The 19,392-nt window shown below is 40.8% G+C and overlaps 1 protein-coding gene across 1 annotated transcript in view; it reads right to left on the bottom strand.

Annotated features, from left to right (window-relative positions):
* Positions 1–363: 363 nt before the first annotated feature.
* The window catches only part of setbp1 (SET binding protein 1), a 64,450-nt gene continuing 45,421 nt past the window's right edge, over positions 364–19,392 (bottom strand). The window contains exons 3-7 of the mRNA XM_028457578.1: positions 15,315–15,679; positions 12,557–14,452; positions 12,257–12,464; positions 11,106–12,159; positions 364–3,671 (exon numbers count right to left, since the gene is read on the bottom strand). Coding sequence (XP_028313379.1) covers positions 3,166–3,671; positions 11,106–12,159; positions 12,257–12,464; positions 12,557–14,452; positions 15,315–15,679 — 4,029 coding nt within the window. The 3' untranslated portion in view covers positions 364–3,165. The remainder of the gene's footprint in view (positions 3,672–11,105; positions 12,160–12,256; positions 12,465–12,556; positions 14,453–15,314; positions 15,680–19,392) is intronic.

Here is a 19,392-nt window from a genome sequence, read left to right as displayed (position 1 = left end):
ATTATTTTTGCCCTGAAAGTCAATTACAAATATTTTGTCAATTATTAAAGTTCAATCACAATTAGTTAGCCTTTAATAAATCCCATAAAACGTAACCTTCCTCAGGTGGTAGCTTTCTGTTAGCATCTCTTATTATTATGGGTCGGTTTAGACCCATGTCTAAAGTCAGCTGTAAATTACACAAAAAATGTAATATCTATATCTAATTTTGTTTCATCTCTTGGTTACATTGTTATGATTCTTTATCCATGAAAATAATAGTATTAATGTTTTGGTGTGGGCGTCTGAGCCTGTTTTGTGTCACTATACCCCTCTATTTAATTTATTTTTTAATGGTAAAATGATCCTTATGAGAACAAACAGTTCAAGTCCAAGTTTTCTGTTTAATTACATTGTAAATGACAGTTTTAATAGAATGTCCATGCCAATACAATTATCTGAACTCAGTTACAATTACAACAGCAAAATATTTTTTCAATTACAATTACAATTACAATTGGCCCCAACCCAGGTAACAACCCTTCAAAGAACACGTGGGAAGCTGGGAACCAGGGAGGATACTGGGTGTCATGGAGAAAAACATGTACGCAATATCACGAGTCGTCCCTCTTGTTGCCACTTGGTTTTTCTCAGGTCAACTGCACGTGTCGGTAGGAAAGAAAAGAAGTATAAGGCACGAGTCGAACTGCTGCGACCAAGAACCTTAGCCCGGCCTAAAAAAGCTCCAGAAACAAAACACTGATAACATCCAAAATACTCTTTTCTTTTCAAAAAACAAAAAACCAAGCACTAGCCAAAGCCACAGATACTGTAAATAGAAAGTTGAACAAAGGCTTAACATATTGACCCAGAAAATGGCTACATTCTACGGTGCGCATGGGAATGCTTTACATTGGTGCCAACATGTTGGAGACTTTGTAAATAATACATCCTTACGTTGAATACTGAAACTTTGGTTTCAGACGCTGAATTTACATTTCAAAAATACTTCCAAAGATATGGGTTCAAAAAAGAAAATAAAAAAAAAAAGACAGGGATTAGCTAATCAAATACACTGGCCGAAAGCCCACCAATCACAATTCAGAACTGGGCTTGGTGTTGACGCTTTTGGCTGCGCAGCCTGCATATACAAATTGATTAAATAACGCTCTCTGGGATGGACGTCCATACCATCCAATGCCACAACGTAAGGCTGGGACAAGCAAGTAAGTGCTGCTTTTGATTGATCCAACTGTACGTTTTAATAGTGCATCAGACCAAGTTTTAAGGTTTACCAAAAACCAACCTGACAACGCTCCTGTAGCAATACCCCCTGCTTACACAAACACAAAGAATGAGCGTATGAATGAAGACATGTGGAAAACAACAAACTTGGCTTGAGTCACACCCATGTCTGTTTTTGGTTATAAAATGATGCACACTTTCATTGTCTATGGTACAACAATTCTATTTAATACACTGTATGTCAGTACACAAATATGAGCTGGTTTCCCATTGTACAAAGCAGGCAACAGTGGATATTTTTTCTATATACAGTCTAGGACAGTTTCGTCCAACATATTGCCTTCATGTCGTGCCCAGGAGCGGCCTGAGCAGGTCGGGGAAACAAAACGCAGGGACGTCAAGGACGCAAAACAAACCATAAAACCCTGACGGGGTAAATCATATATGAAGCTGAGAAACTGTGAGTAGGGCCTCCGATTGTCCGTGATTGCAGAAAACCATGGAGAATATCAATTTCACTTCCTGAAACGACAATATTGTTGTTGTTATTATTATTATTATTAACTTCACCAAGGAGGCATGTTTTAGGGTTACGTCAAAAGTACTTCACGGATTTTGACAAAGTTCTAACCAAAGATAGACCTTACACCATAGAAGATTCGATTAAGTTTTGGTGGGGATCCAGATCAATATTCTGATTCTGGGTCAGTTTGAGGAATCAGAAAATCCCCATCTGTTATCATTGGTGAAATCTTAAATATGCATATCTTGGTAATTAATTAACTGATCTTTATTAAATTTGACTCAGGTATGTTGGATTGGTTTCTTAAGCACCACACCGAGTTTCATTTGGATCGGATCCGGATTGCAGATTTAATCGTGATTTTTCAACAAAATGGGTGTTTCCATACATTGTGACCTACTGTATGTATGTTCATTAAGGAAATATTTCTTCTAAGACTTTATAATGTGAATAATCAAGGTACCATGTTCAGGATTACTGGTCCAGATAACTGACAATATCTTGAAAGAGGAGAGTCTCTGAGTACTTTGTCTAGCTGAACCGATGAATTCTCGCACAAAAACTGACGTACAATTATGCAACATCAGACTTCACGTTCTGAAATGGAAATACCTGCATGACACGGACTAAACCCTCACCCATATGCTTTAGGACAAAATCACACATTTCCACCATATTTTTCACAGTAAAACAGGTGGGCTATTATGTAGCTTTAGCATGTGTATTAAGCACACCGTAAGAAGCATTTTTGGCACAATTTGAAGAAGTTAAAAGCGAAAACGAAAATGTGTAAACTTACGGGGAGATGAGTAAACTCTGAGACGTAAAATCGGAGGCTCTAACCGAGGGTTACTCAGGAGGGGGGAGAATAGAGAGAATTACCTCTCAAATGTAGCTAAAGAACAAGGGAGTGCAGATGGCTAAGGACAGAAACATGAAGAGAAAATGGCATTCGGAGGCTTATTTAATGATGCATTATCTCATGTTACTCAGGAAGGCAAAAGTAAGTAGAGCTGCACAGTTTTCAACCAACCGTTGGCCCTCCCTTTGCTGGTAAATACATGGCAAAAGCCACATTCAGATATAGCATCATGAAGTACCACATCACTGTATCAGATACATTAAGAGTCACATTATCCTACTCTATCATAAGTACCACACACTTCTATAGCATCAGAGTCCGTTTAAAAAAAGTACCACGTAGTGCCACTGTGGATGAAGGTCCAACGTGTCTCTCAAAGGCCCATATCTGCTCGGTTTGGCAATACTGCGCGACATCACTGGAAGTGTTCTTTCCTTACGCATCAGCATCAACCAACTGTGGAGAAACAAGTGAAAGTGCACCGAGGAGTCCCAGGTTTAAGGGCACTGCATCTGGTAGTTCTAAATCAGCAGACTCCGATAACTGCTCAGCAGGTCTATTGATTAGTGGGAGCCCATAACTCGTCTCTGCTTTGGCCCCTGCCTCTACGCTTCCCCGCTTTAGGCAGCGCAGACACGGAGCGCGCCTGATGCACAACAGTCTCAATAGTGGCTGAGATGGAGTCATGATTGGAGAACTCGAGAGGTTCGGGGGTGGCGCTGGGCCTGCTGCTCTGCCTGCCTGCTAGACTATCACACCTCTCCAGGACAGGCATCCCCAGAGTCCTGCCGTTACCTCGCATGTTGACCAGCATGTCCAGGCCCTGACCATCGGCCCAGTCAGCCTCCCTCCTGTCGGCTGCTTCCGATTCCTCTGGGGGTTGTTTCCGGGGCCGTCCAGGCCGTCGTTTGATGACGTTGTTCCCTGTCTTGGCTTGTCGTTGTAGCCGTTTGGCACGAAGGATCTTCTGCACGTGCTCAAAGTTCAATGAATGCATTCGCCGAACATCCTTCTGGATCTGCTCCACCTCCCGACGTTTATACCTTTGCTTATTGGGAACACCTGCAGAGGACAAAATGTCATAGAGTGAGGTGAGACTTCACCGAGTGAGTAAATAAAAAATCACATCAGAATTCAGATAGTGGTGTGTGTCAAAACGATCTGTATTATGAACACTAGGAAACACATCAGGCCAATTCAGCTCATCTACAGAATGTCCTTTTTTTGCTTCAAGAGCTTCCTGCTAATTTTGAGACATTCATGTAAGCTTTTCAAAGCCCAGCTGAGCCAAGAATGAAGATCTTATCTACTAATTGTCTACAAGAGAGCAGAGTTAAGAGGAGAGAGAAGGAGATCCTATTCTGCTGGCAGGAAACCCACAGAAATGTCTCCTTTAACCATTCAATGTGCCTCTACACAAAAACAACCCTGAGCATCTGGAGGACAGGCTGTTTAAAAAAATAAAAATAGATTTAAAAAAAAAAAAAGCCACACGCACACACATGCATGCACATACACACCTATGCAAACATGCACAAATAATGAATTCAGCAGTTCAGAATGGCTGAGCACAAGAAACTGGAGCTGTATTGTTTCCTTCACGTTGGTGAACTGGGCTCTTTGCCCTGTACACGCTGCTCCATCCTTTCTTCCTCCTCCCACTGTCCCCATCACTCCTATTTTCAGCGGCTTTCTGACTTTGTATCAAACTGCTAGTGCCACACCATTTTAATTTCTACAATTGTTACAGAAACTGCTTCCTGATCTTGATTCTTCATTTTGTTTTCCATCACTGGAACAATCCCTTGCCACCTCCTCCTCCTCCTCCTCCCTTGCTGGGCTCTGTTCCTGGGGCTCAGACGGAGGTGCAGCCAAAAGGGAAGAAAAGCACAATCAACCCCTAACCAGTCTGCAGAGAAAAAGCATGATTTCTTTCCCGTCTCTTTGAGCTTTAAGGCCTCCTTCAGGATCTCATAACCATCTCCTTTAACGCCAATGTCAGGCTGAAATGAGAGATCCGGTCTAAGCACCCAATTGACATTGACAGTTTATTTCAGCGGCTATAACACCAAACCAAATTCTCGTCAATTTTTCTTTCTTTTTTTTTTTTTTTAAACCCTTTTGGCCAAACCTTAAACAGTTTAGGACACAATTCACCAGTTTGGTATTTAGGATAAACATTAAAATGCAAAAACATAAAACCTAGGCAGCAAAATAAGATACCTAAATGATAAATTACTATAGTTACTCAACAATACCTCTTAAATTGAATGTAGTAAAAATTCATTTCTATTCCTATAAAATTCCTATTAATTTCTATTTCTATACGCACAGCAAATTCTACTTCAAGAAATCATTAAAATCAACAATAACATAAGGTAACCTTTTCTTTTTTGTCTCAAAGGTATAAACATGTGGCACATGATAGACAATATTTTCAAACACCTGCTGTGTTTAAACCCAATAATATGAATCTTTCTATACCATATATTTCTACGTCAGAGATGGGGAAAATGTAACTGAATCTGATCCGAGGGTCACATGATCAACGTTCATGTCAGCATTTAGAATTATGACCAATCAGAGCATTAACATAGGCAACAACAAAGAGTGTAGTCTGTTTTTGTGTGTTTTTTTTGGTCTTTTTTGTGTATTTCATTGTTTTTTTCAGGTTTTTGTTATTGTTTTGTGTTATAGGAGTCATTTTGTGAATTGTTGTTTTGTGTGTGTTTTTGGAGTCCTATTTTGGTGCTGTTTTGTATATTTTTCAGTTATTTTTGTGCGTACTTGAAGTCATCTTGTGTGTCTTTAGAGTATCTTAAATTTGTGTTAGTTTGTCGTCCTTTTGAGCATTTTTCTGTCATTTTGTGTAAATTTGATGTTGTTTCGTGTACTTTTCTGAGACTTTGTGCATTTCTTTTTTCATTTCTTTATTCACTTTGTTGATGGCACAATATTAGACCGAGGGCCGCATGTTGCCCCCCAGCATGTCTGTTTTACATTAAAACACTACATACTACATTTTAAAGCTTGGTGTTGAATGGAATAAATAGTTTGTAAAAGACTGAGCATCCTCAGTGACATCAGTCTATTGTTTCTGAGGACGACCGTGCAGACAGTGACATTAGTTAATGCAGAAAGCACTAAGTAGCAGTAGTTTATGAGCTGAGCAGAGGTGAACACACACACACACACACACACACACACACACACACCACAAAGTAGCACAAATTTATGAGCTCCATACACGGAACATAAAACCAGTGACCTTCAGCCGTGTGAAGGGCTTTATAGCACTGTGGAGTGTTCTCTCAGTGGCTCCACTGGAATACATGCTCACTGGTTCCCAATCACAGCAAAAGCTCCGATCAGGTTCAGAGCAGCAGACCATCCATGGTCGCTTAAAACAGACGGAAAATACGGAATTTGCTTCCTGAAAAGCCAATGGCAATATCACAAATATTATTGTTGTTGTGAAAAAGTTGAAAAGCCTTCTGTTGAGATCATTTTTCCATATTATTATTATTTTTCTGTATGTTTTATTCACAGATTATCGTCCCTCACATTTAATCTGATTATACCAACCAGGTTGCCTCAGCATGCTCAATATTAAGGACAATCCTGCTATGGCCTGGCATTTTGCTAAGTTTAACTAAACATTTTTTAATTAATCAATATCGTTATACTGACTCCGAGGGGGAATACTGAGGGGAGTAGCCTTGTGAGGTCCAAGGACAGTAAAACAATATTTTGATGTTTGTCTTTGAGCGACAAAATTGGAAAACAGCATTATTTTGCAATTTATCTGTACATTTTCTTGTTATTATTAAATTATTACTGTTACTTTTTTGAAACAAAATCAAGCAAAAATGGCAATATGAGATGTTAAATACCCTCACATGCATGTTTTATGACAATATCATGCATTTACATGCAATTTTTCCCTGTAAACGGTTGGTCAGAGAGACAGAAATGTCAATTGTCACACAAAATATGATAAAATATGACGTGGACTAAAACGTCAGTGACATGTTTTGGGAGAATATCACACATTTCCAGCACAATTTACCCATAAAACAGGCGGTCTAATGTTAGCTTTTACAAGTGTAGCAAACTTTGTGCTTTAGGCCCATAGAAATATGAAAATGAAAATAGTAGTTAAACTTATTAAACAAGGGAACGATATCAAAGTATTAAATCTGATCATCCATTTTCGTGGAGAGAGATGGATAAACTCTGAACTGGAATTTGGCAAATTCTGAAACTTAAAATGGGAGGGTCTAAACCAGAGATTCATAATCTAATTTTACTCATTCTCGACCAAGGACGGCAAACGCCAGGTTATCTAAAGTTTTCTAAGATGATCCTGTGGTCTGAGGTCTGTTCAGAGTGAATTTGTTTTGATAGTGGACTCTGAAATGAGTCGGGGACGACAATCGTAAATTAAACTTCAATTAACCAATATTTACGACCAAAACTCCTCGTGTGTGGAAAGCCAATGTAATGCTGCGTTTAAGGCAACTTGGAACTCATCATTTTCCAGTTAAATAATTTCATGTTCAGTGGCAGCACATGGAAAGATCTCACACTTGTCTGACACACAGTACAATCAAATCAGTTTTATGTCTGATTTTTTTTATCTTCATGTTTACAATTCAGATTTAGAAAATCCTTACATGTGTGTGTGAGACGCTTTAGAGAGCAATAAGCTATGTGACTCCTCTTCATTACAGCTGCACTTTACTTTCTAAACGTACTCAGTCTATTTGTTATTGTAACTGTCTGATTACTCCAACTACATTTATGGTTCCACTCCTGATATGGTATATTATGCTCATTATGAAATATCATTATGCTCCCATCCATATAAGAAATGCACTTATCCGGAGTGCACCGTGTTGATTAATGAAAAACAAACGCAGGCGTGCACACACTGACGCACACGGCTACGGTGATGGATATAAATTCATGATTTACCCACATAATGATATGAATATTGCATCTGTATCAGCTGCTGGATAAGCAGCTATCTGCATGCGTGCTTTTTTTTTTGCGTGTGCATGCACTCGTGCACACGCGCCTGTGTTTTAATTGGGCTAAAGCTGTGAAGTGAAGCAGTAAGTCATGCTAGGGGAAAGGAAGGCAGGGGAATGGAGAGGGTGGTGGGGGAGAAAGGGGGAGGGGAAGCGAGAGGAAAAGCAGATAGAAGAAGGGAAGAAGGAGAGACATCAGAGGAGGAAGAGGAAGGGGACAACAGGAAATGTGCGCACTGAGAGAGAAGGCAGATCTGCAGAGGCTGCAGAAGAAAGAGGAGGGATGTGGAGGTCTGTTTTTGGGCTAGAGGATGGAGCGGGTGTTTATGAGTCATCCGTTCTGGATCCCCGGGGTGGGGGGGGGTGTATTCTAACAGAGCCCCCAGCTTCTCCTCCCTACAACTGGACTAGGCCCCAGTCATTAAACCCCTGGCTGCCAGCCAGCTCTTTTAACACAGGCATGGGCCTTTTACAGCATGTCTGTAGAAAATAAATCACACTGTGTGAATAATATATCTCTGGCAGAGGCATTGGCAGGGGAAAAGGAGATGGGGGGGGTTAGGGGAGAGCTGGTGGAGGAGGACGAAGAGAGATTGTTGAATTATAGTCATCTCCATCCATGCATTACCTTCTCTTTATCCCCAGCCAGATGTGCTCAAAGACAGCATATCACACAATGTTCCAAAACACACAAAAGCATGGAGGTGAGCATTCAGGGTGATGCTGTGCTGTCTGCTTTGTGTCCCAATGAGGCTGTGCGTGAAGTCTTTAGGAAAACAAAGTAGCTTGGTAAGTTATTTAGCCTTTACAGCTGGGATAAACCCATTAATAGCATTAGTACACAATCAGGAAGGAACATAGAATTACAGTTGTCCCTCGGTATATCACGGTTCACCTTTCACCTTGGTGTTTCGCAGATTTTTTTACAGTGCAATTTTGGATGCATATTTTTAACAGCGTATGAATGCGCATTGTGTTCTGCGTCCTGATTGGCTAAAGCTGCGTTCACCCACCAGCGACACATCCAACTCTGTGAGTTTCACTGCCTACTGAAGAGAGGAGCTGTGCTCCTTTTTCTCCTCTCATAAACATAAACCACCAGTGAAAAAAGCCGGTGTGATTAGCAGCTAATGCTATGCTAGCTCAGTGCTACAGAGACCTGCTACTACCACCTCCTCACTGATTCTCCTCCATGCCTAATCCTTCCTAGTCCGGTCCTGGTTATAAAGGCCGTGTCATACAGCTCCAGGTGGTCACACACAGCTTCTACTCCATGGTTGAATGGGTGAACAGACTGGTGTCTATGTTGACGTGACATCATCGTCAACAAAGACTCTGAATGCGTTCGGCATCAATGTCTGATCGCTAGCAGTGTGACTCTGAAGTGCTGTATGTTTTAAAATCTACGAACGTTTGAACTTTGAGAGAGTTTAAACAAGAGATAAATGTTCATTCCTGTCTGAGAAAAGTGTATAAAGTGTGTGATGAGGGGTTTTACAGCCTTAAAACATGTAATAATTAAATAATAATTAAATTATTATTACGTGTAAAAATAAAGCTGACTACTTCGATTTTGCCTATTGCGGGTTATATTTAGAACGTAACCCCCGCGATACATGTGGGACTACTGTATTTATTTTAGTTCAAAGCAGAAATGGCTACGGTAATAATAAATGTGAGTTTTCTTTAATTCTTGGGTCAAAGTCACGCAGGCGCGTCTCACCCGTGAGGGATGCAAAACCCGCACTTTCATAAAAACAAAAATTCATCTGCCTGACTTTTCAAAGAAGGATTCATTGTTGAAAATGTATTGGTTCAGTTAGATTGATTGAATGATGATCAAGCCAATCACAGCCATTCATATGAAGAAGCTGCTGTTCCAAGAAGTCAACAGCGATGCGTAAAATACAAGTAAAGTGACAAAAAATTAGTAAGAGGTGGCAAAAATGTATCCAAAAGTGACAGAAATGTGGAAAAAAGAGTGAAAACTAACTAAAATGGGCCAAAAGCAGTAAATAGTGGCAAAAAATGTAAAGGCAAAAAGTAGCTTAAATAAGCAAAATGTGGCAAACAATAGTGAAAAAATGTGGAACAAAAAAAGGGCAAAATCTAGGAAAAAAGGAATCAAGTGTAATTTATTGGGCAAAGTTTGCTATTTTGGATGAAAAAGAAAATGGCTGAAGAAATTGGATAAAAATTTATTGAAACGCTAAAATCTGAAGAAAAAAAAAAAAGTGTAAATTTTTTTGGAAAAGGGGCAAAAATGTGACAAAGGAAGCTGCAAAATGGCCAAAGAAAAAACTAAAAAAGGGGTTAAAAAGTTTCCCCTTTTAGGGTTTTCTGGGGAAATAATAATATAATGATACATAAAATGAAGACAAGAGCCACACGTTGAGTATCACTGACTTAATAACAGCTTTATCATAGTTTTAGTAAACTAAAGTGGGAGTCGACGATTGCCTACCCTTAGAACGCTCTCACTTTTAAAATTGCTGCTTCACCCCTGAAAATGCCATGTAAGCACGTCATACAGGGCGTCTTATTTTCCGCAATTGCAGAAAACAGACAAAAAATACAGAATTCTAATTCGGAAATACCAATATTATTACTTTTATATATTTGTATTTTGCATGTTCTCACAATTAGTATCTCTCCAAAATATGACAACATGATGGACTTGACCTTCTGAAATTGTAGACAGCGATACGACAAGGACTGAACCCTCATCAACAATATTTGGGTCAATATCACAGACTTACACCATAATTTTTTCCGTGACACAGGTGGTCTAATGGTCTAATTTTGGGATGTTTAATAGATTAGAGAAAGACGATGAAACAGAAATAAATTGGAAAGGGGTCAACTGAAACAAAATTGGAGACATTTTACAACTAAAAATGTGAGGCTCTACAATAGCACAAATAATTGTGAGTTACATTGTGGATGTTCAAAGCCACCGGATCTGTATAACAAGGCGATGTTTCAGCATACACACACAGGGCACTATAAAAGAACAGCTATTCATGAGGCTGGTTATAATTACCAATGACTTCTATTCACATACAAGTGTTCTCATTATTTTATAATTTTCTCTCATTATTCGATGAAGTCCATGATTCAGTTACCCACAGTTGCTTTACGAATTAAGATATAAAAGTTAGAACCTTAAACATCACTCATCTTATCAAAAGTTAGAATTAGAGTGCATAAAAAGTTTAATTTGTCTCTAGGAACACTCCACCTCAGAGGAGTTTCTTTAAGGCACCCACAGTTTGTTTTGCTAGACATAAAGTGGTTTTAAAGAAACAAACTTAACTTGCCCAAGCAGCTGAAAGTGATTTACAACAGCCATAAGTATGCCATTTACTACACTGTCAAAGGAGGAAGACTTCCTCCTGTCAGACTTTATGATTATGAATGCTGCTGTGTAAATAAACACAAGAACAAAAACAACATCTCCTACCTTTGAGTGATGGACTTGAACACTGATTCGTCTGTTCAGGCTCCTGCCTGGCGGATTGGAATGACATCATGCCCTGATCTCCGAAAACATCCAGCCTCGTCCTCCTGTTTCTTCCACCACACTGGTCCACCTGTGACCCGAAAAACAGGCCAGAAGCAGTTTCTGCTCTCTGCGATTGGCTACTGTAGCTTTTGATGAAGCTATTTATTGGCTGTCCACTTTGACGGGAGAGGAACTGGTTATCAGATAGAGGGCGTGTCGAGATCTGGTCCGTGTCAAAGATCCCCAAGTTGGATCCCATGCTCGTGTGGCTAGCAATGCCCCTTTGTTTATCCAGATGGTTTGCGGACCCCTGACTGGACAAGTCTCTCCTCTCAGTCAGCATGCTGAGACGTGCATTGCTCTTTGCTCCACTGAACAGTCCACCCAACTCCTGCCGGTCTCGCTGTGAAAGTAAGGGTTCGTCCTTGTGCTTATGTTTATGCTTGTGCTTCCTCTTATGGAGACGAACCCCAGAAAGACCAGCAGTGCTGGCACTGCCGAGGTGTGCTAAGCCCTCTCCTCGGACAGAGGGGCCCTGAAGTGGACCGAGCTTGCCACCCTGCTGAAGCTTAGACAGTCCACTGGGGTGAAAAGCCTTGGGAGGAGGGACAGCAGGCCTCATGAAGGGAGATGGAGGGGCAGGGCCTAGTGAGTGGTGGGGAAGGTAAAACGGGGGAGCAGGGGGAAAGTAGCCCAGGCTTAGAGGAGCTGCGTAAGGCATGGCATAAGGTGCTGCATAGTAATTATCCCCTGCTAACGGATAACCGTATCCTTGAACATAGGGCAGCTTTGACGTGATTGGCTCGCTGGCTTTAGCTGGGCGACCGCGTCTCCTCTTGGCTTTAAGGTCAGCGTTCCTCCGAAGGTAAGAGCCCGAGTCACAGGAGTAGGAGTCGTACGTAATAGGGTAATAATGATGGAAGTTGAGGCGGAAAATAGAAGGATAAGGATGCTGTGGGAAGCAGGTGAATCGTCTGTGAGATACTCGAAGCTGCTGAAGCTTTACCACAACCTGCAACAAGGATGAATACGGAACAAAATTAAATAAAAACAAAACGCTCCCTCATGAGTGCTTGTGAAGAAAAACTCAATTCATGTTTGTTTCTCACCTCTTCTAGTTCAGAGAGAAAATGAAGATGATCGCGACTTTGTAGGCACTTCCTCTTCCGTCGATGATGTTTCTGCTTCTTCTCTTGTTGGGACAGGAAGTTGTCAACGGCGGCAACCTGTCGTTCACAACGTGCTCGGTTACTTCTGTTGGACACGTCCACAGTTGCTGCTTCTGGAGTCTCAAAGCCGCATAGATCAAATGAGTACCTGGTTAAGAATGACAAATACACACATTTTAATGCAATCTGCAAACAACCCTTCATGATATAAGGAAAGAAGGTACGTTATCTGTACTGAACCTGCGTCGGGAGGCGTGACCCTTCTCAGTTTGATCCGAGGTGCTGTTGTTGTCTGTTCCAATCCCACTGTCACTTGGGATAGTCTCCTCACTGTGGGACTCACTGATGGGGGATAGAGTGACTTCCTTCACTGAGGCACCCTCTGACAGGTGAGATGGAGAATTAGCCAAAAGACGAGGAGGAGACAGTTTCCAGCCTCCTGAGAGAAAGCTCCTGCCCAGCGGTTTAGTGGGGAGAGCTGAGATCGGCTGCAGATTGGGCATCGTGGCCTCTGACATGCTGGATCTGATAGACAGGCCACTGGAGCTGGGCGATGAGGTCGTGGAAGGCACTGCAGAGCTATCGTAGAGACTACTTGTGGCGAGAGGAATCAGTGGCTTGTCCTTGGTGATTTTGGGAGGGTTGGGGGACTGGTTCCCCACTCTGGGTTTTCGCCCCCTCTTCTTCCCAATGTAGATAGTCCCTCTTTTGCTAACATTTATTTGTTTTCCAAAGCGAGCCTCGATAGTTGATGCCATTGCGCTCATTGCGGATGAAACAGGGACAGAAGGTGACTTCAAGCCCAGTGTGCCGTTCTGACTGGAACTTGAAAGAATCTCATTCAGGATGCTCTGCATTTTTCCAAGCTTTGTCTTATTTATTTGTCCGGGATTACCTCGGCCGCGCTTCAGTTTGGAGCTGGCATTGTTTATGGACGACGCTGTTTGCGTTAATGTGTTGACTATATGTGTCTTTTGTCTGCAGTTCACACCAACTGTGGCTTCCTGGGCCAGCGGGCTCGGTGGAGACGTGGAAGTGCCTTCATGAATGGTCTCCACAGTGAGGAGTGGCTGTTTCTTTGGACGTCCCCGTTTTCTCTTGATGGGAGTGTGGACAGTCAGACTGTCTGTGTTTGTGTAGAGTGGACTAGACGGGGTAATGGGAAAAGCGGACGGTGGATCAGCTAGGGTGGAGGCACTGCCCAGGCTGTCCCTCTGTGGTGATGTGAGGCTAGCATGGCTTTTAGCTTTTAAGTAAGACCATCTATCAGTGACCTTGGATGGTCTGAAGCTGGCTGTAGAGCTGGTGCTGTGGCTAGGACTAGGACTAAGGTCCATCCTGGATCTTGGGCTTGGGCTGATATTAGCCCTCGGTTTGGGGCTGGGAGCTGGACTAATGCTACCCCTTGGGCTGGGGCTTGGATTAGGACTGGGGAGTCTGGTGTTCATGTTCAGACTGGGCTTATGAACATGATTGTAGGAAGGCTCTCTCAGCTTCAGGGTCTCCGTGCTGAGCTTCATGCGGCTGGCAGAGTTCTTCTTGGACTTGTCTGACTCTAGATTGGGTCCACTTGTCCCAGTCTCTGCTCCATGGTCTGCCTTATCTTCTTTTTCACGTTTATCAACTCTCTCTATCCTCTCTCCACAAACATCTGCTAGCATGGTGACTCTAGAATCACTTTTGTGTGTTTCCAGCTTATGTCCTGCTTTAGGTTCTGGAAGTCCAGGGGGGTGTTTGTCTGTAATGGCTGTGTCTAAAAGCTGATCGGTTTGCTCTACCACAGAGAAGGAATTGTCCAAAGATGGCCTCCTCCTCCTTTTTCTTCCTTTCCCTTCTTCTGCTAATATATGAATCCTTCTGTCTTCGTCGTCTCCTTTCCTTCCAGAAATCAGTCGCTCTCTTTCCTCCGTTCTCCGTTCTCCTTTTTCCTCATGGAATTGCTCAACCTGCTCCTCCTGCCGGTGTCTATGGCTTTTCTCTGAAGTGGATGGGCTTGCTGATCCTTTTTCTGGCTGCCTGCTCCAGAGCGTCTCAGCACCTTGGGGATTTTGAAACACTCTCTGGGAGTCCTTCCTACCATACTTTCTCTTGATGTTCCCAAAGAGTTGCTCACTGACCTCCTGCAAGCCTCTCCCTCTGGAAAGACATCAATAGATATAAGAAGAGAGATATGAGAGTCTATTTTGTTTTTAGCCACAATACACAGTTGGAATTTTTAATTTAAAAAAATGTATATCATGAATATCGTAAAACATAACTCCTGATGGATAGATCAACTTAAGATCCTTAAGATCAAAAACATCTGTCTGTCTGTTTGTCTAAATGCTTTTTATCTATATGGTTTCCATCTATCTATCAATCTATCTAGACACTCTCAATCTAGACTCTTTCTATATGCTTTCCATCTATCTAGATGCTTTCTATATATATGTTTTCCATCTATTTAGACACTTTCTATCTACTTTCCATCCATCTATCTAGACGCTTTCTTTCTATATGCTTCCATCTATTTCTCTAGATGCTTTCTATCTAGATGCTTTCCATCTATCTAAACACTTTTTGTCTAGACACTTTCTATCGGCTTTCCATCCATCTATCTAGATGCTTTCAATCTATATGCTTTCCATCTATCTATCTTGACGCTTTCTATCTGTATGCTTTGTCTATCGAGATGACACTTTCTATCGAGACACTTTCTATATGCTTTCCATCTATCTTTCTAGATGCGTTCTATCTATTTATCTGTCTGTCTGTTATTACAGAAGGATATTGAATGGGAGGTAAGCAATGAGATTGACACACCAGGTCAATAACAAGAACCAAGGCAAAGCATTTATTTGTCTTCTGAATTGACTTGACTTCCACCTAGTTACGAGATCAGATCATTTTTACTTGTATCGTAGATGATTACAGGTTGAGAAAGAGGAAAATACAAAAGCAATGCTTGTCTTGTTCTCTAACGTGACACATATAAAACAGAGGGAAGCACAGCTTTTACCTGCTGAGAGAGGTCAGATTGAGGATACTGGCATCTGTAACCACTGGCAGCTGCAGCTCTGGAGTGGAGGATCTGTGAGGTGAGGGGCTCTGAGTGGCTGTGCGTGAGAACGCTTGGGCTAGATCAAGCAAAGAGCTTCTGCCCACTCCTGCCAAATCTCTGGCTGGCTCGGACTCCAAAGTCTGGGCTGGGGATGCAGAGGGTGCTGTAGACGTGATCCAGTCCGGGCTGACGGGGTGCGGGTGATGTTGGTGCTGGCTTTTTTGGGTGACGGTGAGCTGAGTTTGTTGTGTGTGGGCAGGGAGAAAGGAAGTGGGAAGCTGGTGCTTGGTTGGAGTTTGATCTCCCAGCTGGCGCTCGTACGTCTGCAGACGACAGAGGAGACAGACAAAGACCGCTTAATACAAGCTGCCATCATACGACAAATGCTATGATAATGATAATGTGATCATCTCTATTTCCTGTCTTCATAACATCAATCTGAGTTTACAGCTTAATGCAACACAATGCAGAGATGCTTTATTTAATTGGCTCATATAAAGTTTAGGATTGTTTCTACCATTTTTTCGCTTTACTGTACACCAGAAATGAAATCTGAATCAATTTTGTGTGCATGGGCAGACGGTGTACAACACAACAAAGGCTTGTTTACAGAGCAATTAAATTCCCGTGGAAAGGATGAAGCTTTTTGGGATAGCCAAGGGGACGGAGCGTGAAACGTGGAGGTGGTGCTTCACTTCTGACCTACAATCACAAGGCTTTGCCTCATATCTTTACTGACAGTCGTAATTTACACAAATTATTATTAACCACTGTGTTGTGGGGTCCCCTAATGTACCTAAAGGTGGTTGAATACAGACAAACATTCAAGAACAGTCATGTGGTGACAGGGCCATCGATAAGGGGGGATAAATCCATAAAGTCAGCAAAATGATGGCCCATTGTTCTGTGAATCTGTGATAACCATGTTTATTTATTTATCTGAATAATATCCACTGTTATCCAGGAAGTTTATTATTATTTGCACCCTAGTATAAAGTCATTGTAAAGATGTATATCCTTGTTTTACTCAGAAATATATTGGGTTAAAAGTTACCAAAAATTGTGAGAAAAGTGGTTGAAAGGGTTTATAAGTGCCAATAATGTCTTGAAAGTGGAAAATGTGCAGAAAAGTGAAATTTAATAGAGAAGTGGCAGAAATTGGAGTAATGTAGGAAAAATGCATTGAAAGGAGCAAAAATATAGCAAGAAAAAGTGATGAAAATAGGTAAAAAAATATGACAAGTTTAGTGTAGTTGCAGAAAATGGGCCAAAATGGACTGAAATTGTTCAGAAAACATTCTTAGTTGCAGCAAAACAATGACGGAACTTTATTTTTTGGGCTGACAGAGAAAAATCCCCAAAATTTTAAGTCTGGTGGAGTGAGTTAATGTCACGGGGAATACCGGGAACAAAGAAGAAACAAAGATGAAGTCAAACCAATCACTGTCCACTGTTCTAGAATCACATTAAATGTCTCTTTGACATGGAAAAAACCCTCACTTCCATGTTTTGGGAAAATATCACACATTTCCAAGATATATTTTTTTCGGAAGTTAGCGAGTAATTAACTCACTCAGTGCCATTGATGAGATAACTCGTTATTTCAAATCCAAACGCTCAGTGCCATTGACGAGAAAACTCGTCATCTACGTTTTTTCACGGAGATTACTAGAAAACACCCTGGTGGAGGTCCCTCATCAATATCTAAGCTGTAGTGTAGCAAATAATAATAATTTTGCCATCAAAAGCCTTGTCTGTGTTGTTATTTTTTTAGAAGGAAACCAATGTTCAGATGTTGTAGTTTTCAATAAAGCAAAAAAAAAAAATGCTTCAAAGTCTCTGACAGATTTTTTTTTTAGAAAAAGCCTGATTTCTCTGAAACTGGCAATTTGTGTAAAACTTGCTCTATTCAACTGCTGATTACAGGAGAACGAAACAAGCCAGAAACATTTTTTTTTTCTGATGAAAGTAAAGGCTTCAATCTTTCAGAATCTGGTGTCAGATTTCAGATAGTCATAGTACACAATATTATGTAAAAAAATATTTGTATTCTTTAAAAATCAGTCAAAATGCTCAAAAAACGGCCGGCACTCAGGGATAGAAATTTTGAAAATGGCTGGCACTGAATGAATGGACAGTTAAAAACTCAGAACAGAACGGAAGGATCCCACCTAACTTCAGCCACCAGAGCGTCAGCCATGCACTGTTTAAGGGAGAGTACAGAGAGTAAAGAGACAGAGTTGGAACTGTCCCCCCAGCGGTCACAACTGTTTTTATCCTCTTTTGGTAAACAAAAAATGTTTACATCGACATTTTTAACTTTTCCTTGTTTTTCAGAGCAACCAAAAGCAGCACAAATTTAATTTTGACTAAAAAAGCTGTTAAATGATCTAAAAATGCTGGATGAATGTTTCACTCCAATAGAAAACAATGGGATGTTTCCAGTCAGTGGGGCCGTGTGACATCATCAATCACGAAAACTGTAAAGTAGTCCCATTTTTAAAAAGAATATGGTGCACAATATTTAGTTTTGTTAGACATCAATCTTCAAAGATTTAAGGCCAAATTTGTAAAAAAAAAAACAGTGAAGGATCCTTTTCACGTCATGTCCTGCCTTTTCAGGCAAACTTAAACTTACACCATAAATATGAGCAACTAATATGACATGGATGTATTTCTTAAAAAAATAATAAATTGATTGTAAGTCCCAACATAACATAATCCATAAAGTATATTTACAAACTATAAATGAATGATCTTTACTCAGTGCATACTTGTGCATGCTTGTTTAGCTGCGCTAACATAAGCGTGTGTTGTAATTCGACGTGAACATGTGCACATATCGTAGCAGAATAATCCACGTAGTGTTGACGGATGGGAAGCGAGCGGCGGATGGCCTTTGTGGTTTAGCCTGTTATTAACAGGCTCAGTGTGATGCAATGAGACACTGTTCTACTGCGCTGCAGGGAGATGTACCCTAACCACAGGCCTGCCTCTCAGCGTGAACACTGCCGCACGTGCACGCACGCACACACAAACACTCTTACAGTAAATGTCCACATTTCAAAGGCTTCACAGGAGTCCAGCATCATGCAGTGAAACAAAAAATGCCAATGCATGAGGACAAAATCTGTCTTATTTGGATCAACATGCACACACACACACACACACACGCAAGCACGCACGCACACACAAAATGACTCCAAAAACAAACAAAATGACTGAAAAATACACAAAACAGCAAAAAAAAATTGAAAATATCTCTAGAAAAACAAAACATACAAAGTGACAGAAAATGACACGAAACAAAAGCAAAACTACACAAAATGACAAAAGAAATTATAAGAAAAAACAAAAAAACAGCAAACCTACACAAAATGACTCCATAAACACGCAAGATGAACACACAAAACAGCAAGAATACACAAAATGACTCAAAAAAATAAGAACATGACTTAAAATACACAAAATAAAAAAGCAAAATGACTCCAAAAACAAATGACTGGAAAATACACAAAGCAACAGCAAAAATACACACAATGACTCCAGAAAACATACAAATTGACAGAAAATTACATGAAACAAAAGGAAAAATATACAAAATGACTACGGCAAACCTACACAGAATGACTCCATAAACATGCAAGATGACTTCACTACACGGAAAACTGAGAAATACATAAAACAAAATACACAAACATAACTATAAAGACACACAATATGATTCATAACAGACACAAAAAAAGTACAGAATGACAGAAAAATATATGGGCAATAAAATTATGTAAAACAACACACACACACACACACACACACACACAGGTGTCCATTTGTTTGCAATCCATCTTCCACATTTGTTGCAGTAGCTTTTTGCTGAACAAATAAATGAATTAAAACTACAACGTCACAACAGAGCACACACACGTGAACAAGTTAGCTGTGAGAACGACTAAACAAAAACAGCAGCTCTCATTTAGCTATTAAACCTAACTGTCAGAGGTGATGTGTGTGTGTCTGTGCATGAGACTCCAGGGGG

The sequence above is a fragment of the Gouania willdenowi genome, chromosome 9 (genome assembly GCF_900634775.1).
Source record: "Gouania willdenowi chromosome 9, fGouWil2.1, whole genome shotgun sequence".
In the NCBI taxonomy this organism is placed as follows: Eukaryota; Metazoa; Chordata; class Actinopteri; order Blenniiformes; family Gobiesocidae; genus Gouania; species Gouania willdenowi.
The sequence above is the reverse complement of the archived record's forward strand: the minus strand, read 5'-3'. Positions and strand labels throughout refer to the sequence as shown.